Source organism: Capricornis sumatraensis, chromosome 3 (genome assembly GCF_032405125.1).
Source record: "Capricornis sumatraensis isolate serow.1 chromosome 3, serow.2, whole genome shotgun sequence".
Classification (NCBI taxonomy): domain Eukaryota; kingdom Metazoa; phylum Chordata; class Mammalia; order Artiodactyla; family Bovidae; genus Capricornis; species Capricornis sumatraensis.
The window spans coordinates 74,262,597-74,287,787 of record NC_091071.1 but is presented as its reverse complement, the minus strand read 5'-3'; the positions used below and the strand labels follow the sequence as shown (position 1 = coordinate 74,287,787).

Sequence of the window (25,191 nt, the reverse complement as noted above, 5' to 3'; positions counted from 1 at the left end):
AAAGAGTAGACCTCACTCACAGCAACTGGAAAGCCTTTGTGCAGCAGCAAAGAGCCAGTGCATCCATATTAAATAAATAAATAGATCTTTTAAAAAAAACAGGCAACACCAATATGTGGCAGTTGAAGCCCACATGCTGGCTCCCCGTGCGGAATGGGGAAGTAACCGTGAGAGGTCACAGTGTGGTTCTGGAGCCCGGGAGTGTTCTCCTCAAGGCAATTCACTTGGTGAAAATCCTTTATGCTGTACACTTATGATCTGTATGCTTTCCAATATGTGTGCTAAGTGTCAATATAAAGTTCACTTTAAAAATATATGCAGTACAAAGTCTGGTTCCCAACCATCACACCATCTTCTCTGTTTCATGTAGCTCACAATTAGCTACTTCTTGTGTATCAGTCTCTGATCTTCTTTAATCAGACCTAAGCAAATATCAATATACATTCTATTTTTATTCCTTTCCTACATAGAATGCAGCATGCTGTGTACTTTATTCTTTCTTTTTTTCACTTGTTACCATATCTTGGGGAACTGCGATATCAACATGCAGACAGGTTTTGCATTTTCTAGCTAACTGCATAGTATCCCACTGGATGACTGTACCATAGTGTATTTAAACAGTCACCTAATATGTATTCTTTTTGCTTTTCAATTTTTTGGTATTACAAAAAGTTCTTCAGTGCATAGCCTTGTAAACACACTTAACACATGTGAAGATTCTAAGATAATTTCCCAGAATTAAGATAGTTGTGTCAATGAGTAAATATATTTGTAGTTCAAAGGTTCTTAAAAATATATAGAATATTTCTCTTTTCTTATGGAACAAGTACCAAAGTACTAGCACAATATGTGCACATTATTAAACTTTATTAAAATAATAGGGTATTTATTAACATTCTTTTTCCTGCTATCATTCACATATTTTGAAATTATTCATTTAATATTGAATGAGGCATATACAGACTTTCTAAGAAACTGCAATGTATATCTTCCAAAACTAAAATCATAGAATATAAAATTTGGTACTATAATAAGTATTCTGGGGAAAAATAATTTGGCTTGGTGACATTATGAATTAATAGACATATGATGCATTTTTCCTATAAAAATATCATATACGTTCACTTACCAGAGCACCTGTGCTAAGCAGAGTGACAAGGCCAATAAAACACTTAAAGGAACTGTTTTCTACTATTTTGCAGCAAGTTTTCCTTATGTTCTGCCAGATTTTTCCTTTCTTGGGGCCTCTACCGATTTGAGCAGATGACGATCTTCGTTCATAAACTGTCAAGAATGAAACTATTAAGAACAAAAATCTAGAAATCATTGAAAAGTTAAACATTTCAAATGTTGTAACAATTATTTATTTACAGTATCTAATATAGATGTTCTCTGACTTATAAACATTAGATTTATACCCCTACCGTAGTGACCACTGCAATTGCTGAGAAAAAAAAGAAAAACTTATGAGTTTCATAGTAGTAACGAAGGAAGGAAAAAAACCTTGATGCTGGGAAAGACTGAGGGCTGGAGAAGGGGGTGACAGAGGATGGCATTACCAACTCAATGGACATGAATTTGAACAAACTCTAGGAGATAGTGAAGGACAGGGAAACCTGTTATGCTGAAGTCCACGGGGTCGCAAAGCGACCATGGGCACAAATCAGTGACTGAACAAGTAAGTAAGTGTACGTTAATCGTGTTCAGTTCTTTGTAATCCCATGGACAGTAGCCCACACCAGGCTCCTCTGACCTGGAATTTCCCTGGCAAGAATACTGGAGTGGGTTGCCATTTCCTGTTCCAGGAGATCTTCCCAACCAAGAGTTCAAACCCATATGTCTTGAGTCTCCTGCATTAGCAGGGGGGATTCTTTACCACTGCACCATCTGAGGACCATAGCTGGAAAAAAGGAAACCGTGAAAGGCACAGATGACTTAGAACATCCTCTTACCCTATTAGACAAAATCTGAGAATAGAAGATACCCCCACTTCTACAAAACAAACACACCCACACATACCATCTTCTGATTATTAGATTTTTTTTTTGGTATAATGCCTGAAAAGTCATTCTTTGAAGATTCACATGGCATAACAAGCATTTTCATTTAAATATACTTCATGACATGTTAAGAGGTGTAATATCAATTAAATAAATTAAATTTATCCCAGTTCTTCAGTGGCATGGGATAGAAATTTTGAATGAGACTATTTAAGGAGCTAAGCTTGGATTATGGAGTATTTTATGGATAGGGTATGAGTGTAATTCTATCTTCTGGTCAAGAGAGTTAGCATAAGGAAAACCTGAGGGTTGAAAAGGGTGTGATTAACTAATAGGAGAATGAAGCATGGAGGTGGGTGGAGTTAAAAGTCAATACATTTTAAAACTTTCCCTAGAGCCAATTTATACATTCTTGGTCAGAAAAATATAGGAAATGTTTTCTCCCTGGTCTTGTATCACACAAGTCCTAGAACTCAGGCTACTGAGTTCAGTTCAGTTCAGTTCAGTCGCTCAGTCGTGTCCGACTCTTTGTGACCCCATGAATCACAGCACGCCAGGCCTCCCTGTCTATCACCATCTCCTGGAGTTTACTCAGACTACTGAGAGCAGATTCTTATTTATGAGTATAGGAATTTGAACATTTAGGAATTGCCATTTTGATGATTTCAGTGATTTTAAATATTCAGAACCTATGGTTATTTGTCAGTCTTGATAGGAAACTAATACACTAATACACCTAATACAGACTAATACACAGTGGCTCAGTCATCTCCAACTCTTTGCAGCCCCGTGGACTGTAGCCCAACAGGCTCCTCTGCCCATGGAATTTTCCAGGCAAGAATACTAGAGCAGTTTGCCATTTCCTACTCCAGGGGATTTTCCCCACTCAGGGACTGAACCCATATCTCTTGTGTCTCCTGCACTGGCAGGTGGATTAGTTACCACCAGCACCACCTGAGAAGCCCCTTTAGGAAACTAAATTAAATTAATAAATTATAGAGAGGTGCATGTTCAGTTCAGTTCAATCACTCAGTTGTGTCCCACTCTGCCACCCCATGAATCACAGCACGCCAGGCCTCCCCATCCATCACCAACTCCCAGAGTTCACTCAAACTCACGTCCATCAAGTCGGTGATGCCATCCAGCCATCTCATCCTCTGTCGTTCCCTTCTCCTCCTGCCCCCAATCCCTCCCAGCATCAGAGTCTTTTCCAATGAGTCAACTCTTTGCATGAGGTGGCCAAAGTACTGGAGTTTCAGCTTTAGTATCATTCCTTCCAAAGAAATCCCAGGACTGATCTCCTTTAGAATGCACTGGTTGGATCTCCTTGCAGTCCAAGGGACTCTCAAGAGTCTTCTCCAACACCACAGTTAATGTTAACATAATGATTAAAATAATTTATGTTTTTCTTACCATTTCTAAGATGCTTTGGCTTTTCATGTTCATAGACCATTTCTTCTTCAGAGAGAACAATATCAACTGTACTACATTCAGATGAGCTCGACTGCTTTACTTTCTGAAAAGTAAGTTCCACCAAGAAAGTTGCCATTAAAGCTTCATTTACTCACTATAGCTAAAGTTTATTTCATTTTCAGAAAAAAGAAAAATTATGTACAGAAAAATTACTGTCAAAGTAAAAGACTGTATGCCAATTTCATGATTGATATTAAAATGCATACAGAGACTTCCCTGGTGGTTAAGACTCTGAGCTTCAAGGCAGGGTGCAGGGTTCGATCCCTGGTCAGGGAATTAAGATCCCACATGCCATGTGGTGTGGACAAAAAGTAAAAACTAAATTAAAAATAAATTTTAAATGTATACATATCTGGGAGTCAAAATGTTAAAGATACTTTAAAAATTAAGATAAAATAATTTTCACATTAAAATGAACATATAGTGAATAACACTGTCCTAAAAGATGTATAGGCTATCCCAAATTTCTGAAAAATCTAGCTAGAATATAAAAAAAATTACAAATATTTTGTTCTACCTCTGTCTTTTGCACAATAAATGTCAAAGAAATAAAATTAGCAAGTTTTGTTTGCTTTAAGCCATATATTGTCAATTTTAAGACATTATACTGGTTTATTAAAAACATAAAATAGTCAGCAGGATATTACTTTTACACAAACAAATCTTTTAAAAGTTTATTTGATTTCCCTTTGTATTCTCTTTATTATTGATAAAATAAGGTATAGCAATGCATTGATTTGGGAGTAGGCAATAAATTAATATTATGTAATATTCAAGCATACAATAATTGAAAATCATACATTATATATTTAAATGATTCATTAGAGTATTTAAAACCCTCACACATAAATTATTTGATATGATTTTTTCAAAACCCTGTATTTGTTATTTTAAATTTATAAATAAATCAAAATTCAAAATTATAAATCATTTTAGTAAAAGATTACTTAGTGACCAATATATATGGCTACATTATGAAAAAAAAAAGTTTCAAAATCTGATTTAAGTTTGATGTTATTTTTATGAAGTTTATATAATTATATATTTGTACAAAAAGATAAAAGTTCAAATACCAAAGAAACAAGAACATGAATCTCTGAATGATCATACCACTTGTAATTTTTATATTTTATTCTTTGCTTTTTTAGATCAACATCCTAAATACTCTTGGACTACATAATCTGGAAAGTGATTAATTAAATATATAATGAAATATCTAAATGATAAAATCTTCTTTGAGTAGTTAACCAATCAAAAGAACCAAATAATTATGCATCTTAAGTAACTTCTAAAACTTCAACATCTACAGTTATATAAAGTTCCATCTTTCCTATATATCTTCGTATCTCAGACTTTCTAATGAGATTGACAAGAAGTTTTTCAGGACATTTCCACACAATGTGTTGCAATAAATAGCAATTTTACCCAGAAACGTATGGTAGCACAAGCCTTATAATGTTGTTATAGTTTAAATAAAATCAGTGTGCAAGAGAAGAATGTTTTTCATTTCCTAATAATGGTATTAATTAAAGGAAAATGGACCTGACAAGATTGGGTATGATAAGGAGTGAAAGTGTTTCTCTGAAACAAAGATGCCTTTACCAGAAACTAGAAGGGCTCTAGATAATTGAAACTTAATTCCTGTTAGAAGGGCAATTTGATAAGCTATTACAGAGAGCAGCTGATAAGCCAGAAGAGGTCTGGGAGATAAGATGGTGCCAGAGACTTTGAGGATCTGGAAAAAGACATTATCTTCCCTGCCCTTGGTGAGTGAAATAAAAAAATTAGTGAAGTTTAATGGAAGTGGCTCACACTGCGGATGTGATCGCTGCAGATTAAATGGTACCTCCTACTAAGACATTGCGCTACTTGCAAATGAAGACAGTAAGACTGGATTCAGTAAGGTATACATTTTTGGTTTTTTTTTTTTTTTTTAATTTTAATTTTTACTTTTAAAGCTAAGTGAAAGGCAGTATCTGCCCTTCTTTAAAGGTGATCCTTTTTTTTTCTTCTTTCTTTCTTTTGGTTCCCTAGTGGCTCAGCATTAAAGAATCTGCCTACAATGCAGAAGACGTGGGTTCGATCCCTGAGTCAGGAAGATCCCCTGGAGAAGGAAATGGCAACCCACTCCAGTATTCTGGCCTGGAAAATCCCATAGACAGAGACTGGTGTGTTACAGTCCATGAGGCCACAAAGGAGTTTGACAAGACTTAGTGTCTAAACAACAACAACAAATTGTTTACATTTGCAACCAATATTTCTTTTACCCTTTGGTCTTTTAGTCCAACTCAATTATGTTAGACTAATTATGTTATAATATATGTTGCAGAAATAAACTGACAAGAATCTTAAAATTTTAGCAAGCAGGAAAGTATCTGTATCTTAGCACTCTTCTAGTCCCATCTTATATTTTAAAGATGATAAAGCCTAGGAGAGTTTAGTGACTTCTCCAGTAGTATGCATTAATTATAAAAATCTATGTTTCTTCAATATGCTTTTTATCACCCCATTAACTGAAGATGTTATAATTATGTTATCTAATGTTTGCCAAGTGCTTCCATATTTTAGACATTATTCTACGCACTATTGAACTATTTTTCTTAATCATTCTATCTCTTCTGAGAAAGAGACAATTTTATCCTCATTCAGAGATGAAGAAACTTAGGAAGTTTAAGAAACTGGATCAGGAGCAGAAAATAAGGAGAAGAAGTGCTGCAGCTAGAAATGAATGGATAATAATCTAACTTTGGAACTTCAGCATTGCTTCACTTGTCAACAGTGCCATCAATCAACAGTACGCAACCATAATGTTAAAACAACTTACCTCTTTGCTGCTTCCATCACCTGACTTGCTCTGAATCTCCTTATTGTCCTGATTTTCTATATCAGATTCTTCTGAAGCAATCGGTACAGTTTCTGAGACACTGGGACTGGGGATTAGTGACTGACTCTCATTTTCCGTCATTGTGTTTTTCTCTGTGCCGGTGCTTTTTTCCTTATCCTTGAGGAAATCTTGGGTGTTGCTCAATTCAGAAAGAGTATGGTCAGAAATATTCTCTTTAACATAGACATCACTTATATTGTCCATTGTTTCCTTTAGAACATTTTGTTTTTTGCATAATATTTTAGAAAGCACATAATTTATTCCTTTTTTAATTCTTGCCATTGCACGCTGGAGATTTTTTGCTTCATCATTTTCTTCATCAGTTGTTGCAGGCTTGTATGAACTAAATGAGATGATCAACGCCAGAAACAGGTAAAGTATCTGAATGAGGAAGTAAATGAAGCTAAATGCATATCATTTTTCGTTTTCTTTCAAACAACAACAACAACAACAAATATTTTCAAAAAGCTGGCCTGCAATCTGAAAACAGCATACACACTATGATGCTCTTTAGACTATTCAGTTCTTACTCATCTACAGAGGATCAGTTGCTGTGTTACGAATTTGGATAGCCAGAAGGTTACAATGTTCTATGAAATACCATTTGTTTCTCCTTTACAGATGAAAACCTCAAAGCTTACAGATGCCAAGTATCAAAGATCACAGAGGCTGAACTTAAGTCTGTCTTACTCCAGTTTGTTTTCTTTTCTACTAAGCCAGGCAGAGTTTCCCAAGGTGAGAAAATCAATTGCTACTCCATGTGGCTGAATTCACGTCCACCTAACTCAGAAAGATATGTAATGACATCTTCCTGGGTTCTGCAAATTCATGAGACTCTCCTGGAGAGAGAGCTATCCCTAGTTTTGAAGTCCACATCTAATTTCCTTGTGATGTGCAAGCACAGGGTTTGGGTAGGTTAGTTGATTTTCTGTGGTAATAAATTTGGTCAAATAAGAAAGAAATGAGTAATGGAAGGATCACTCCTAATATTTGCAAATTATTTTGAATTTGAAGATAGTATGTATTTCAACCTTTACTATCACTGAGAAATAAGATCAAACCATGTCCAATTTCCAGAGAATTAGATTTTTATTTTGTTTCTTTTTGTAGAGTATAAATTACAATTTTAGATTATAAGATTAGAGATAATTAGAGATACACTGATTATTCTTTTAAAGTAATAATTTAGGCATTGTATCCATTCTGGAAGTTTCCTCTCTTCAAATATTTGAGCTTTTGGAAATTTAAATTACTTTATGCTTTACATATTATTTTTAAAGGGAAAATACAGTAGAAATTCTTACACTGACAATTTATGTGTACATAAAATAAATAAGTATATGAAGATCTGCAACATTCATTTGTTAAAATATCTTACAGAATTTTGGATCTATCTGAAGAGACGCATTCTCAAACACTGATAATTGCTAAGTTTCTCATGCACATATACATCTAAAATATTAGGATGTACCCACCAAATTGTGTTCAATTCTAATGGATTACCTTTAAGTCTCAATAATGAGATCTTTTTATCTCTTAGGAATATAGAAAGCTCAAATAAGACTCACTTGAGGAAAAATAAAAATACTGTTGCAGATAATAAAGTCATAAAATAAATTATCTTAACTGCAACCATAGTTTGGTGTATAAAATAAAATGGAGGGTTTGACATTTGGCTCATCATTGGAAATTTCTTACAGGTAAGATCTCTTGAACAACTAACATAGATTTTCTATAACCTACAATGACAGAATCTCAATGGCTGAAAAACTGAAAGCTGAAAAGACAATGACTGAATGTCAGTATGGGATCACCAATGCAACGGACGTGAACCAAGGCAAACTTCAGGAGATGGTGAGGGACAGGGAGGCCTGGCATGCTGCAATCCATGAGATTGCAGAGTCTGACACGACTGGGCGACTGAGAAACCACACCTACAGACTAGCTTGACTGTTCCTCCACTAGTGTCCCATTTTGCTATCAAGGTTCATTTACACAGAATCTGGGCAGGGGCTCCATGGGCCTTGTAGAAACTACCTTATAACATCTCTATCATTCTCAAAGGACGAAGAGCAAGAACAAGCATAATTTCAGGTTGTTGGTTGTTTCTTTTTCCTTTGTTTGGTTAAGTATTGTTCACAGGGAGAAAAAAGAAAAGGGTGGTAAGTAAGAATTTCATGACTATAAGCTTCACATGAGTTAGAACCATTTTTTCTCTTCAGTAGATAACTGAAGTGAAGTCACTCAGTTGTGTCCGACTCTTCGTGACCCCCTGGACTGTAGCCCACCAGGCTCCTCCATCTATGGAATTTTCTAGGCAAGAGTACAGGAGTGGGTTGCCATTTCCTTCTCCAGGGGAATCTTCCCGACCAGGGGATGAAACCCGGGTCTCCCGCATTGGGAGCAGATGCTTTACTGTCTGAGTCACCAGGGGAACAACGCAAAGCACAAAGTACATGATAAAGTATGAAATATTTGTTGAAAAATCAATTAATTATGAAATGAATGAAAGATTTCTATGTCAGGATTTGGAGAGGAAAAATTATAATACAACAACTGTATTTTTAAGAGCTTACAATCTAACATTTCTTATACTTTAGACATGTAAACACACTCCCTATCGCACATATATACATATGCAGTGAGTGTTAAAAGACTGAAAATTAAGTTGAAAATGCTGTGATGTAAAGAAAGAACTGTGTAACACTGTAAAATGCAACTACTTTATGGAACTTGTCATCCCTTCCTTCATGGAAGTTCTAGCTTAATAAGGAAGATAGGCAAGTACATGAACAATTCAACACAGTGTCAGTATGTACTTAGGACAGGTGTGTATCCAGGGTAAATAAAAGCAGTGAGAAATGCACTGATACAATGGATTTTACCCTGTGATTTTTTTTGTTCCCATCTTTTGGGAGATCCACTTGATCTCTGTGACTTAGGAGTGAAAAGTAAATATTGAGTCTCTTTTTTTCCCAATAAGAACAAATATATCTTATAAGCCATTTTTTTTCCTGAGAAGAATTAAGAAAGTGAAAGTGAAAGTTGTTCAGTTGTGTCTGACTCTTTGCGACCTCACGGACTACACAGTCCATGGAATTGTCCAGGCCAGAATATTGGAATGGGTAGCCTTTCCCATCTCCAGGGGATCTTCCCAACCCAGAGATCAAACCCAGGTCTCCTGCATTGCAGGCAGATTCCTTACCGGCTGAGCCACAAGGGAAGCCCTAGAAGATGTATAAGATAGTTCAATTAATGTAATCACTCCAATTACTGGAAATTTAGGAGTGAAAGTGTTTCCTCTTAGTTAATGTATGATAGTTTCAAAGATCAGTGGTTTTCAAAATTTGCTGCACAATTTAATCAAATGAGGATTTTTTTTAAAAATCCTGATGACTAAGCTATATCCACATAACAATAAAATTGGAATCTCTGGGAATGAATCCAAGACATTAGTTTATTTTTATTAGTTCTCCAAGTAACTCCAATGTGCAGTCAAATTTGATAACCAGTGCTACATTTAAGTGCTTCTTAAAATTTAATGTGTACACAAATCACTTAGGGATATTGTTAAAATGTAGATTCCACTTTCACAGGTCTGGAATGGGGTCTGAGAGTCTACGTTAATAACTGTCTCCCACATAAAACCAAAGCTACTTTGAGTAGCAGGTAATAACCAACGAAAATATGATGAACATCATGTATGCAATTTTCCAGCAGCCACATTAAAAGTATAAACAAAAACAGGTGAAATTAGCTTAACTAATACATTTTATTCAACTAAATGTATAAAAATATTACAATTAAAATGTTTTCACTTCAGTCATGTCCAACTCCTGATCGCGCCATGGACTGTAGTTCACCAGACTCCTCTGTCCATGGGATTTTCCAGGCAAGAATATTGGAGTGGGGTGCCATTTCCTTCTCCAGGGCATCTTCCAACCCAGGGATTGAACCTGCATCTCTTGTGTCTCCCACACTGGCAAGTGGATTCTTTACCACTAGTGCCACCTAGGAAGCACTTTCAATCTAAGAATTATTAATGAAATCATTTACATTCTTTTTGGGGGGAGGGCAGGAGGAGAGGGGGACAACAGAGGATGAGATGGTTGGATGACATCACCGACACAATGGACATGGGTTTGGGTGGACTCCGGGAATTGGTGATGGACAGGGAGGCCTGGTGTGGTGCAGTTCATGGGGTCGCAAAGAGTCGGACACGACTGAGCAACTGAACTGAACTGAACTGAAGACTTCAAATTCAGTGGGTATTTTACACTTATAACATATTTCAAAGTGGACTGCTCATATTTCACCTGATTAATGGCCACATGTGGCTAAAGGCCTCCACATCAGACAGCACGGATGTAGACCACTGGCTTCCATAAGTCTACATGATGAAAATGCCAGACTACAATACATAAGGTTTTCAAGGAAAGTTTTAAAGCATGGATTACTTACCAATAATTTTCCAATTAAAATCACCATCATGTAAAAAGGAATACAACTGAATTGGCCTGCTACCTTAAAGCAATCCCATAAAGTCTCTATCCACTCTCCACAGAGAATCCGGAATACATTCAGGAAGGAATGGAAGAAATCACTCATGTGCCAGTGTGGAAGCTGACAGTCTTCATTTATGTTGCAGACATGCTTTTTGTAATTTGAACCATACAGGTTTAGGCCAACCACAGCAGAAAAGAACATAAATATGAACAACAGCAGGACCAAGTCTTTCAGGGCCACAATTGAGTTACGCAGAGTCAGCATCAGAATCTTAAATGTTGGCCAGTATCTTCCCAATCTAAAAATTCGTAACTGATAGAGCAATGTAAAAACAACAAAAATAAGGAAGAAAAAGACAAAAACTCTAGTCACTATTAATTACAATGTACATTTAAAATTTTTATTAGGATTATACACATAAACGTGTGTAGTCTCTAAAGTAATATTCACTTTTGAGCATTATTAATACTAAGCACTGAAAATTCAGTTTATATACAATTTTTAATACACTTAATATTCTATAGTTTTTTACACTAAATTGAAGTGTACTTTCTATTGATCTGTCAATTCCCATTTTTTTCAATATAATACTATTATAATTACTCTCGTTTTGTTTTAATATCTGGTAAAGCAAGTATTCATTCTTTATTTTCTTTTTCCAAAATATATTGAATGTTTTCCCACATTTCAACATATAGATGATGTTGGAAAAGTCTCCAGGGTCCGTTGAAGTCCATTGATAGCTCTGTTGTATGCATGAGCGCTAAGTCATTTTAGTTGGGTCTGACTCTTTGTGACCCCCTGGACTCCTCTGTCCATGGGATTTTCCAGGCAAGAATACTATTGTGTATTTACCTTTAAAATCAATATGAGAGACCAAATGAAACATTCTAGGTTTAGTCTAAATATTTCACTTAATCACTAGATTAAAAAATTTTTATTCACATGGCACAAAATCACTTGAATATTTGAGTCATTTAAAATCCACATATTGTTCTTGTATGTGCTATACCTTTCCCAACTTTTTCTGGTATGTAGTTGGCTTTTGGGACTCAAGGGTTAGGACTTAACACTTATCTATGTAAAACTTAATCATCTTAGGTTCAGTCTGTTACTAGTTTTTCAGATATTTTGATACAATCTTTTATTATATTGTCTGTATTTTCCAGTCTTGCTTCATTTATAAATTCAATCAATACAACTTTTATATTTTCCCCTTACTCATTAGATAAGCCTATGGATAAAGACAGGGTTCTGAAGAATTATTTGGATAAGATTGCTACTGCTGCTGCTAAGTCACTTCAGTCGTGTCCGACTCTTAGCGACCCCATGGACTGCAGCCTACCAAGCTCCTTTGTCCATGGGATTTTCCAGGCAAGAGTACTGGAGTGGGTTGTCATTGCCTTCTCCAACAATCTTCATAGCAGCATTCTATTAGCCCTGACAGTCCCTCTTTTACAAAATTTTCCAATCTACATTTAGATATACTCACCTGATTCTAATTCTTTAGTTACACATTGGCATTCAGCTTTTAGGACTCTGTATTACCCTGCTTCTTAAAACTGACCCAGTAATCCTGACCCTGCTTTATAGAACTATATCTCAAATTCACTGTATATATGGCTTATTTCTTTTAATGCCTGGGCCAAACAGCATTAGAGACTACTTACTCTTTTCTGGGTTACTTTCTAAGCTTGTTATATATGAATTATTTCATTTAATAGTTCCAACATACCAACAGGATAGGTATTACTATTCTTCCCACTTTATGTCTGAGAAAACTGAAATGAATTTTTATAAAATAAAATTTAGGTCCTGTATTCTACTTACCACCCTGAATGATCGTAAAATAGCCAGTCCATGAAAATTTGTTAGATAAAGTTCTGCTAAACCATGGAGCACAATTAGGCTATCATAAATGTTCCAGCCTACTTGAAAATATCCATATGGATGCATGGCAATTATTTTAAAAATCATTTCTGTTGTGAAAATTCCTATAAACACCTAAATAAAACAAAACACAGGGATAAGAATATGATTCCAATAGCTCTATCAGAACCCTCATACACAGAATAAATTTTCACTGTCACTTTCTTCATATTTTCTCTGTCAAAATATGATTAGTTTTGGAGTCTGCATCACAGGGACGGATTCATACATTTTGTTTGACAATCTAATGTCAAACATTGTATATGAAATCTTCAATTACTTTAATAAAAGCCACCTTGGAAGAAAACAAAAGAATATTTGAGAGTGAAAATCTTTTCATTTTGAATAGTTCCTTTGGGAATAAAGAGTACATATTAAGATATTTAATTTTAAAAAATATAAAATAAAAACTTAAAAATATAGATGATCTAACAAAAGGTAAACCTATGAAAACTGTCATTTGAAAACTATACTGGCAAAAATAACTAAATTATTGTTTTGGTAGCAAATAAATATATAGTTCAAAATTGATAACAACTGACAGTATTAATATCAAGCAACTGTGCTATGCTGTGTTTAGTCACTCAGTTGTGTCTGACTCTTTGCAACCCCATGGACTGTAAGCCGCCAGGCTCCTCTGTCCATAGGGGTTCTCCAGGCAAGAATACTGCAATGGGTTGCTCTGTCCTTTTCCAGGGGATTTAAACCCAGGTCTGCAGCATTGCAGGCTGTTTCTTTACCATCTGAGCCACCAGAAAAGCTTACTATTCCTGTTGTTTAGTTACTAGCTACTAAACAACAGCAATAAAAGCAAACAAAATTGAACAATATAGATTGAACAAAATTGACTGAGTATGACTTGCTTTTTTAACTAATGGAAATCTATTTCTTTTGCCTTTTTTTACATGGAAAAAAAAATGGGTGAATTTCAAAAATACCTTGCCATAAAGATAAGCTCAAGTCTAAGGTAGATTCAGTTTTAACAGGATTCAAAATTCAAGTGCCAGTGAAGAACTTGTTATTCACTGTTATTCACTCTGTTATTTCACCTCTACCCTTGTGATTTAGGGGTTACCATATTAAGACAGGGGATATTTGAGATGGGAGAGGAAATAAATAATTTCTATTTAACTTGACTGCATTGCAGCTAGCTAGATATCTTAAATTTAAACAGACTCTAGCTAGAAATCTATTCAAAGATAAGAACATTTACAAAGGAGGGCTTGGAGAGGTAAGAAAGCATGAAAACAATAGTTCATTTAATACTCATACAATATATTTGCAGCATTTTGGAGTTATAAAGTAAAATAATGAGGATAATGGTGACTAAAGAAAAGCTGAAATTGTAGGAGAAAATAGCTTAAAATGAGAGCCTTACCATGTTTCCAGTGCTGAGAATATTGCTGGTTTCCAGACTCATTGGATAGTGTTCCAAGGCCAAAAAATTTATGTTTAGAATTATGCATATGGTAAGGAAAAGATCGGTAAATGGGTCCATTATAATCCTGTAAACAAACTCTTTCAATTTTAACCAACAAGGAGAACAATCCCAGATCAAGAAAGTTTTAGCAAATCTATACCAACAAAATGGGCATCTCTGCCTGGATTTTTTAAGCTCTGAAACTGAAAGAACAGAAAATTATACATGAGTTAATTGTTTATTTAAGCATTAAGCATCTAATTAGTAGAAAAATTTTACTTTTGCATGCAAAGGGAGGTTATAACCTAGACTTTTGATTTTGAAATAGCAAATAGAAATATTTTGAATTAATGAAAATCAGAGCAAAGTAAATTTCCTCTATTTTGCTCATGCTTGTTGAGTTAGACAAATGAAAATGAAAAAATTATGTACCAGAATTAAAATATATGAGTACTTCTCAAGAAAAACTAATATGGAATATAACTGAGAGTACTATGTTTATAATTTTAGATTTATATGCTTTACAAAATAATATCTTTAAATATTGTCTATAATAATGATTACTGGTTATATGTATATTAAAAGTAGAGACAAGTATAAAAAGAGCCTTAATATGTTAATGTTATATACTCCAACCTGTATTTTTAGTTAAAATGCTCATGTCATTTTCAGTGTTAAAGAAAATTCCTTGGCAGTTTTTGGTGGCCTTTTCCAGTGTTTAAAACATTATGCTTATGAAATTTTAAAGTACAGTTAACCTTAATAGTCTCATGTTCTTCCTTAAATTTTAGTTATTATCAACTAAAATTCTGAAGAAACTGGAGGATTTCTTAAAAGTGAGTTATACGAATGATACCTTTCATCAAGTCTAAATAGTTTTTACTTTACCTTCTTTATGGCTGACAGTAGCATCATCCAGCGCATCCAAAGAAGTAATCATAGAAGTTGATGATCTTTTCTTCATTTCTATTTGTATGGTCTTGGTCTAAAAACAAATTTGATGAGTCTAATTCTGGCTTCTCCCCTTTGCAGATTCAAGACTATAGTTACAAGAATTAAGCTATAAACGAAAGTTTGACTAAGCCATATTGACTAGGGTTGGTAAATCTCGTGCCAGCCACCGTGGTCATACGATTAACCCGAGCTAACAGGAACACGGCGTAAAACGTGTTAAAGCACCACATTAAATAGAGTTAAATTCTAATTAAACTGTAAAAAGCCATAATTACAACCAAAATAAATGACGAAAGTAACCCTATAACAGCTGACACACTATAGCTAAGACTCAAACTGGGATTAGATACCCAGTTTACAACCTTAAAAATGCCGATTCTTACTTCCAAAAACCTTTCTGGGTTCCATAATTTGCCACTTTTTACACTATAGGTACTTTTTTTTTTTTTGGCTGTGTGGCATGAGAGATCTTAGTACCCCAACCAGGGATCAAAGCATTGCACTTGCAGTGGAAGCAAGTGTCCTAACCACTAGACTTTCAGGGAAGCCCCACTATATGTACTATTAAACTGACTTAGGGTTATTTGGAAAATACATCTGCATTACTTGTAAGTCAACCAAATCACGTTATACTATGAGGTCAACTATAAAAGGAGTAAACTAGAGAATGTTAGTGCTATTACCCATATTTGACAAAGAGTTCAATGTCCAGTTTAGAACTATTGTGGAACATCCAGTTGGCAGATATGCTACTGAATATTAACACGTTACATTTCTCTAACACCTTATATTTTTATACTTGAAGATATGTTAACTATGACTTCATAAACTCCTTTGATTAAATCAAATTATTTGTACTGAGATGATAAAATATGTAATATCAGGTAACAGAATGAATTTTAAAGGATGGGTCTGATTAGAACACACATAATAATCCCCAAAGGAAATCATTTCTTTCTGTCCCTCTTGTCTCTTGTATAATGGTTTTAAGACATCCTGTTTGGCTGGTACAGTTACAAAGTTTAAAAGAACCCTTGCATTGGAAAGGCACTCAAAACTCTAAGGTTTTGATGTCGGTGTTACAAGTTCTACACATTCATGATTATCACAAGTATGGCCCCAGAGGTTTCTAGCGATCATGAGTAAATTTTGTTTTTGAATGTAAACTGTAAGTAACTGACAAGGGGTAGATGATATTGCACCATAGAACTCCCAACAATTTTTACATTCGGCACACACGAAGAATAATAATATTTGTATGTTGTTAATTTGGTAAATAGGTGAGCTTAATAGGTGAAATACTGTCTCTGACTTTTTGTGACCCCATAGACTGTAGTCCACCAGGCTCCTCTGTCCATGGAATTATCCAGGCAGGAATACTGGAGTGGGAAGCCATTCCCTTCTCCAGGGGATCTTCCTGACCCAGGGATCAAACCCGGGTCTCCCTCATTGCAGGCAGATTTCTTTACCATGTGAGCTACCAATGAATACATTTACATAGGTGAGGTACATTTTGAATAAGGATAACTGGCATGGGCACTGAGGGCATTAATGATTGAAGTTCACTAATAACCCAGAACAACCTGGCTGGCAGGCTCCGCTGTGGTCTATCTGAAGTCCCAGAAGAGAGATCAAGGAAATCATCAAATTCATCTCACTCGGTTTCAGTCAAGTTCCCCCTAATTTCAAAACTAGAGCTCAAAGAGGTAAAAACCAACTCCACTACATACTGTTCCATCAGAAAAATGACAGGTTCTTTAAGTCTACAGATCTCTGTTGCCTCACTTTTTTCTTAATTGAAAAAATAAGCAAAAGCTCAGGATGCAAAACTAATTTATTTATTTAAACCATGCTTATGCCAGAAAGTATTTTCTTAGCTGGTTTACAAGGCTACCTAAAATATGTGATAATTTATATAATTCCAAATTTCTATGAATTAAAATCCAACAGAACTATAATTTTTCTGTTATTAAAGTCCAAGAGGAATTTGCCAGGTGTTTCTTCATAAAGATACTCCATCATATCCTTAATGATATCCTCTACTATAATCTTAATACTGAGGAATTATTTCTCACAGAGCTACTTCTGATAGTGACAATGTTTGATGAATTTACATCAAAGAACAATCCAGTAAAGATAATCATCCATGGTTGGAGGGGCAGTGGAGTGGGGAGGGTAATAATATTATTGTTGATACAGTCAAGGCTCAATTCGTTACTGATTTAGCTTGAACTGCCGTCTATGGGGTCGCACAGAGTTGGACACGACTGAAGCGACTTAGCAGCAGCAGCAGCAGTGAATACATCTGGGCTTCCCAGGTGGTGTGTGGTAAAGAACTCACCTGCCAATGCAGGAGACTTAAGAGAGATGTGGGTTCGGTCCCTAGGTCAGAAAGATTCCCTGGAGGAGAGCAAGGCAACCCACTCCAGTATTCTTGCCTGGGTAATCCCACGGACAGAGGAGCCTGGTGGGCTACAGTCCATGTGGTCAAAAGAGCTGGAAACAACTGAAAAGACTTAGCATGCACACATGCAAGGATGTATTTTAGGGTATAAAATGAACAAACTACATTATCAGTCTAGTAATATATCTACCTCAATTGAGCCTTTCAAAAATATTGAATAAGTGCCCATAAGTTGGCTAACTACTAAAGATATTGCTATTTTATAATGCAAATTGAGAGGACTATGATGGAGAAGGAAATGGCAACCCACTCCAGTATTCTTGCCTGGAGAATTCCATGGACGGAGGAGCTTGGTGGGCTACAGTCCACGGGTCGCAAAGAGTCGGACATGACTTCACTTTCACTTTCACTTTCATGATGGAAAAAAATCTCCTTGTTGAAAATATAAGAGCTAATAAGGGCATATGCCTGAATTTTAGACAATCCAATGTTAAAATTAGACTGGAAGAAGGGGCTAAGATTCTTCTCAGCACTGGTTTCAATTTTCTCTGGAAGGGAGCTATTAATAAGGAAGAACTCAGTCATACTTCTGGTGTTAAGCAATGAACACCTGGAATGTTCATCTTGGACTCAGGCTCATTCTCCTTACCGAAACCACACTGGCCTATTTCATTCTCTAACTCATCCTGTTCCTGCCCACCAGAGAGCAAGGACTCATTTTTCAGACCTCAAATCAAGTGCCACGTCCTGATAAAAACCTTTTATGACTCAGAGAAATCCTTTATTAAAGGCTTTCAAACACTATGTTTCTCACTTTTATGGCACCTTCCACATTTTCATTGAATTTTCTTAGGGAATAATTATACTCACCAGGTACCCAATAGGTTGCTTCAACCATTAATGACATTATACTTACAATTTTTCATGTATTACCCACCCTACTTTTTTCCTGAAGTATTGTAAAACAAATTCCACACATTATAAAATTCCAGAGTAAGCTCTTTAAAAAAATAATCACAACACCATTACCAAAATCAAGGAAAATTAGTAATTCCTTAATATTATCCAATACCTAGATCATGCTCAGTTTTCTTTCATTACTCAGAAACATTCTATTATAGTTAATTTGTTCCAATCAAAATACAAAAACGTAAAACTTTTTTTGGTTTGTAGTTCTGTTGGTTAAGGTATATTATTTATCCTACATGATTTGTTAAAAATACTGAATCACTCATAGAATTTTCCCCATTCTTAATTTGGCAGATTATGTCTTTTTAGTGTAATTTAATGCATTCTTCTCTCTTATAGTCTCTAGAAAGAGATGGTTAGATTTAGAAGCTTATTAGGTAGTACAGATTTTGGCAAGAATATATTGGGGTGTTCTATGTTTCCTATTTAAAAACATCAGGAGACACAATGCTTGGTGGTCCCAGTTACAGATTTGCTATAATAATTTTATAGTGTATCTCCCCATTAGACCACTAGCTTCATGAAGATAGTGTATTTGTATTCACTAATTTTTAAATCTCCAATGTTTAATACAATGCCTAATACAGAAAATTGTCAATGATGTTTTATTTAATTATATAGGTGAATTCTAAGATTGTCATTTTATATGGCACATATTTTTTAATACCTACATTCCTACTGTTGTGTATATCTGATTTTTTCTGAAGTTTTGCCAATAACTGAGAATTCATTGACAAATTTCACCTAGAAACTGTGTAATTGATGGAATAATAAGGTTTCAGCGTTGATTCCCTAGAACAATGATGAAAAATGTGTTCTCTTTCTCACTGTCAAGAAATCACATACCTATAAATATAAATGAAATTTTGCAACTGGAACTCCTCGATAAGAATTACATTAAGAATTTGTGAAGACACTATTTACGTGTCTGGCACATGATGTTGTTCAGTCGCTAAGTCATATCTGACTCTTTGCCACCACATGGACCACACCATGCCAGGCTTCCTTGTCCTTCGCTATCTCCCCGAGTTTGCTCAAAGTCATGTCCATGACTTTGATTGGCGATGCTAACTAACCATCTCATTCTCTGCCGCTCTCTTCTCCTGGCACATAGCTGACAATAAATATTATATACTATTATTATTATTGTCATTATTATTATTTTAGTTATCCCTGAAAAGGGGACACAGTCCAAGACGTGAGAATTTCATATTGATGAGTATTCTCCATACAGACTGCTGTGCCTTCTTGCAGTTGTCTTCCTGTGTTTCCTATAATTAATCAATACCATTTTTTCAGTTGCTTAGTATACTCTAAGCAGTGCTAAGTGCTTTCCAAGCATTTATTTAATTTGAATCTCACAACTTATGACAGATATTATAATATACACCTTACAGATGAAGAACCTGAGGCTTAGAATGGTTAACTTCAGATGTGTAGAGGATACCACCCTAATGACAGAAAGTGAAGAGGAATTAAAGAGCCTCTTGATGAAGGTGAAAGAGGAGAGTTAAAAAGCTGGCTGAAAACTCAAAACTCAAAAAGCAAAGATCACGGCATCTGGTCCCCTCACTTCATGGCAAATAGATGGAGAAAAAATGGAAACGGTGACAGGCTTTATTTTCTTGGGCGACAAAACCACTGTGGCTGCAGCCATGAAATTAAAATACACTTGCTTCTTAGAAGAAAAGCTTTGACAAATCTAGACAGCATATAAAAAGCAGAGACATTACTTTGCTGATAATGGTCCATATATTCAAAGTAATAGTTTTTCCAGTAGTCATATACGGATGTGAGAGTTGAACCATAAAGAAGGCTGAGCGCCAAAGAATTGATTCTTTCAAACTGTGGTGCTGGAGAAGACTCTTGAGAGTCTCTTGGACTACAATGAGATCAAATCAGTCAATCCAAAAGGAAATCCACCCTGATTATTCATTAGAAGGACTGATGGTAAAGCTGAAGTCTCAATACTTTGGCCACCTGATGTGGAGATCCAACTTAGTGGAAAAGACCCTGATGTTGGGAAAGACTGAAGGCAGGAGGAGAAGGGGGTGACAGAGCATGAGATGGTTGGATGGCATCACCAACACAATGGACATGAGTTTGAGCAAACTCTGAGAGATAGTGAAGGATGGGGAAGCGTGGTGTGCTGCAGTCCATGGGGTTGCAAAGAGTTGGACCTGACTGAGTGACTGAGTAACAACAATAACAAAGAAAGGTTAACATACTTGGCAAATATCATAAATCTAGTAAGCAGCTAAAATGGACTGAAATCTATATTAATCTGACTGCAAAACTGTGATTTTAGCCAATATAATCTACTGTTATTTTGTAATGTGAGAATATGAAACACATATGCAATTTCCCTGTAATTTCAACATAGGAATTAGAATTTGCTGAGTGTTATATCAGTCACCTAAAGAGTCCTCAGTATGTTCCATTTAAAGTTCTTCATTCGCCAGCATTTTCTTATGTGTAAAAAAGAAAAAGAAAATATATCTTGTAAAACTGACTTTTACTCTCATTTTCCCAGAAAACTTTTGTATGACAAAATGTTCTAGTACTCTTCCAGGAAAAGAAATCTTTCATAATTGAAAGACTTTATTTAAATCCAGAAAGGGTTTATGTGGTCCAGAATAGCCAAATGAATGGAGATATTGGGAAATTATGAAATACTCTTTCACAGGCAGAGTTAATAGGGCATCTCATCTGAAATAAGAGAAGAATTGTGCTCTTGGATATATTGTGTGTTCAGTTCAGTTCAGTTCAGTCGCTCAGTCATGTCCAACTCTTTGTGACCCCATGAATCGCAGCACGCCAGGTCTCCCTGTCCATCACCAACTTCCGGAGTTCACTCAGACTCACGTCCATCGAGTCAGTGATGCCATCCAGCCATCTCATCCTCTGTCGTCCCCTTCTCCTCCTGCCCCCAATCCCTCCCAACATCAGAGTCTTTTCCAATGAGTCAACTCTTTGCATGAGGTGGCCGAAGTACTAGAGTTTCAGCTTTAACATCATTCCTTCCAAAGAAATCCCAGGGTTGATCTCCTTCAGAATGGACTGGTTGGATCTCCTTGCAGTCCAAGGGACTCTCAAGAGTCTTCTCCAACACCACAGTTCAAAAGCATCAATTCTTCGGCACTCAGCCTTCTTCACAGTCCAACTCTCACATCCATACATGACCACAGGAAAAACCATAGCCTTGACTAGACGGACCTTGGTTGGCAAAGTAATGTCTCTGCTTTTGAATATGCTATCTAGGTTGGTCATAACTTTTCTTCCAAGGAGTAAGCGTCTTTTAATTTCATGGCTGCAGTCACATCTACAGTGATTTTGGAGCTCAAAAAAATAGAGTCTGACACTGTTTCCACTGTTTCCCCATCTATTTCCCATGAAGTGATGGGACCGGATGCCATGATCTTCGTTTTCTGAATGCTGAGCTTTAAGCCAACTTTTTCACTCTCCTCTTTCACTTTCATTAGAGGCTTTTTAGTTCCTCTTCACTTTCTGCCATAAGGGTGGTGTCATCTGCATACCTGAGGTTATTGATATTTCTCTCGGCAATCTTGATTCCAGCTTGTGTTTCTTCCAGTCCAGCCTATCTCATGATGTACTTTGCATATAATTTAAATAAGCAGGGTGACAATATATACCTGTGTGTAGCTCTTGTCATTTGAAATGCCACTTCAAAACAAATTATACATTCCACATATCATTCGGACTACAATCATTCAATCTGTAGGATCTCAGACTCATTTCTAGAGACCAAAAGCTTTGTAATTTATCTGTGACTTCCATGAGTGATATAATGGCTATACTCAATAGCTTCTTTTTTTTTTTTAATTTATAGCTTCTTTTGATTAATATACATGCTTTCTTCATACCATCTACAATTGCTTCTTCTTTCAGGGGGATGCACTGACCTCATAGATATATGTATCTATCAATAGCTTGTCATTTGGTATGATTCTACGTTATGTCATTCAGGCCCTGCTTTTTAGTGGAATGACTTTTCTTGAGTTTCTTCACTGATCACAACTTAATGAAATAGCTAGTTAATAGACAGTTATCATTTTCCCCTTTTGGTCCAGCAGAGGCCTTTGGGATTAATGAACTTCTTAGCCAGTCATATCACACATGCCAGAGTGAATCATGGCCCTCTTCCACAAATTTTTTTTAATCTTTTCTATATGAGAGATAAGCAAGATACAGTTCTTTTCCATCCTTTGCTCCCTCAATCTGTCCTTTTTACATCTACTAGAAAATGTAGTTCAAATACTTCTTCCCAGGAAGACAATCTTCATTTGCAAGTGTCAAGAGTGAAAATAGTAACAAACCCAGAGGGATGGAAGAGAAGGCAAGGCATGGCTCCCTTCCCACAAGTGAGGGCCCTGCAACCAGGTCAATGTGTGGGAGCACTGGACTTGCTTGTGACCACTCTGGGCCGAGCACCTTCCAAAGGACAAACTCTGAGGCAGTGGGGCACCTCACAACACCAGGGAAGGGAGCAACACCTCAGAAGAGGCATGAGTGCCACCCCCTCAGGCTGCTCTGGCCCCTGCCCACCACACACCCGGACGGCTCAGGGGAGGGATACTAGGTGGCGGAGGTAAACCTAGGAAGATGTGTGAGACAGCCAGGTCCTGTAGAATATAGGAAAGCTGCTTCTGGTTGCTTTCTGGGGGCCTATTCTCCCATTTTGCATACTTACAGCAGAATTTAGATTTTTTTTTAAAGAAAATTTTCTATAACTTTAATATTACTTCTGCCAATATTTTTAGATTCATAGACCAGATCTTTTGCTATGAAGCTAAACATCTAAAAGTACATTCAAACAGAACACCGGGGTAATTGAAAATTAGAGTAAAACTGTATTGTTTTACTTATCATGAACTTAATTACTGCACAGATAAAATAACTTCTTATGCCAGGATGGACAGTGCATTTCCTCTTGAAAGAGCCAGAAAGTCATTTTTTTTTCTCTTTTTACAACTTCACTACTATACTTTGATCTAAGTTTTAGTACTTTCTAGCTTCTAAATTGTGGAAGGTGCTATCACTTTTGAATTGAACACTGAAAATTTCCAAAGTCAATTCTAATGTGCTGTATGAAGTAAGTTTAAATTAATAAACTATGCCTGCATTGTGAGAAAAAAAAAGTGTACTGCATTACGAGAAGTTCAAATATATATATATATATATATACCCATAGTTTATTATATATATAATATATATATTATATATATATCTCCATAGTTTATTAGCAGTAATAATATGCATTTTGGAACAAGAATATTGTATATATTAAATGACCAAAAAATGGTCACTCTTACCATACCACACTCAGAAAAGAATATTATGTAGTAAAAGTGAGCTCTTTTACTAAAATCACTTATGACCTTATCATGTACCATACATAGATATTGAACATCTATTAGAACACATATGCTCCAAGACTTCAGAAGATACATTCTGACTCTAAAAGAGCATTAAAAAAATCCATACCTCTGCTGTTATTTTTTCTTCTTGAAGTTCTGGTAAAGACTTCTGAAATTCCTGATCAACCGTAGCTTTTTCAGCAGCTGTCTGCTTTTCTTCTTCATAGGATATAGCAAGTAAGCCTAAGAACAAACTTGCCATATAAAAGGCAAACCAAAAACTTATCACCACAAAAAATATCATGTAGACCTTCCCAGAAGCATAAAGGATCTAAGGAGAGGTGGAAAAAAGACAGAGAGGAGACGTTATTTGTCTTACTGTGATCTCTGATTTTAAAATGAAAAAAAAAAAAAAGAAATTTTGTTAGAATTTAGTTACAAGTGGAATGCAGTTACAAGACAGTTAAAGTACTGGCTTTACCTGGAGAAATAAGTGAAAAGCTCTTTAACTTTAGACATATATGTAAGATACAAAATAATGGTACAAAACCAGGGAAGAATTTAGTAATTTAATTCAGGGTGAGCATTTGATGTTTTTGTCTTCATTAACAGATCAAACATAATGAAAGGAAACTCATCTTTCAATAAAGAAAGCTGGATAGTCCAAATATGAATGACTGTTTTCTTTGCAATGGAATCTTTAAATATATGAAGTGTAATAAAGTCAAAGAATGAATGTCTGGATATTATTTTCCTTGGATCATTACTTTAGGGAAACATCAAAACAAAGTACAAAATCATGTCTGTTCAACGAGAGGAGGAATAGGAATATTTGATTATCTGTCAGGATACTTGCTTTCATGAAGAACCTCTAAACAAATCACACAAGAAAATCATATAATTCACATATATTAAGTCATTTATGGATGTGCATGCATGCTTCCCTGGTGGCTGAGACAGTAAAGAATCTGCCTGCAATGCGGGAGGTATGGGTTCAATCCCTGGCTTGGGAAGATCCCCTGGAGGAGGGCATGGCAACCCACTCCAGTATTCTTGCCTGGAAAATCCTCATGGACAGAGGAATCTGGCAGGCTACAGTCCGCGGGGTCACAAAGGGTTGGACAAGACTTGAGACACCAAGCACAGCACATGTGTGCTAAGTTGCTTCAGTCGTGTCTGACTCTGTGACCCTATGAACTGTATCCTGCCAGGTTGCTCTGTCCTAGGGATTCTCCAGACAAGAATACTGGAGTGGGTTGCCACGTCCTCCTCCA

The 25,191-nt window shown here is 35.9% G+C and overlaps 1 protein-coding gene across 1 annotated transcript in view; it reads right to left on the bottom strand.

Moving 5' to 3' along the window:
- Positions 1-25,191, bottom strand: part of SCN7A (sodium voltage-gated channel alpha subunit 7) — a 60,955-nt gene that overhangs the window by 15,599 nt on the left and 20,165 nt on the right. Inside the window, exons 10-17 of the mRNA XM_068968455.1 lie at positions 24,045-24,248; positions 15,101-15,197; positions 14,171-14,409; positions 12,694-12,867; positions 10,819-11,175; positions 6,298-6,738; positions 3,414-3,516; positions 1,130-1,284 (exon numbers count right to left, since the gene is read on the bottom strand). Coding sequence (XP_068824556.1) covers positions 1,130-1,284; positions 3,414-3,516; positions 6,298-6,738; positions 10,819-11,175; positions 12,694-12,867; positions 14,171-14,409; positions 15,101-15,197; positions 24,045-24,248 — 1,770 coding nt within the window. The remainder of the gene's footprint in view (positions 1-1,129; positions 1,285-3,413; positions 3,517-6,297; positions 6,739-10,818; positions 11,176-12,693; positions 12,868-14,170; positions 14,410-15,100; positions 15,198-24,044; positions 24,249-25,191) is intronic.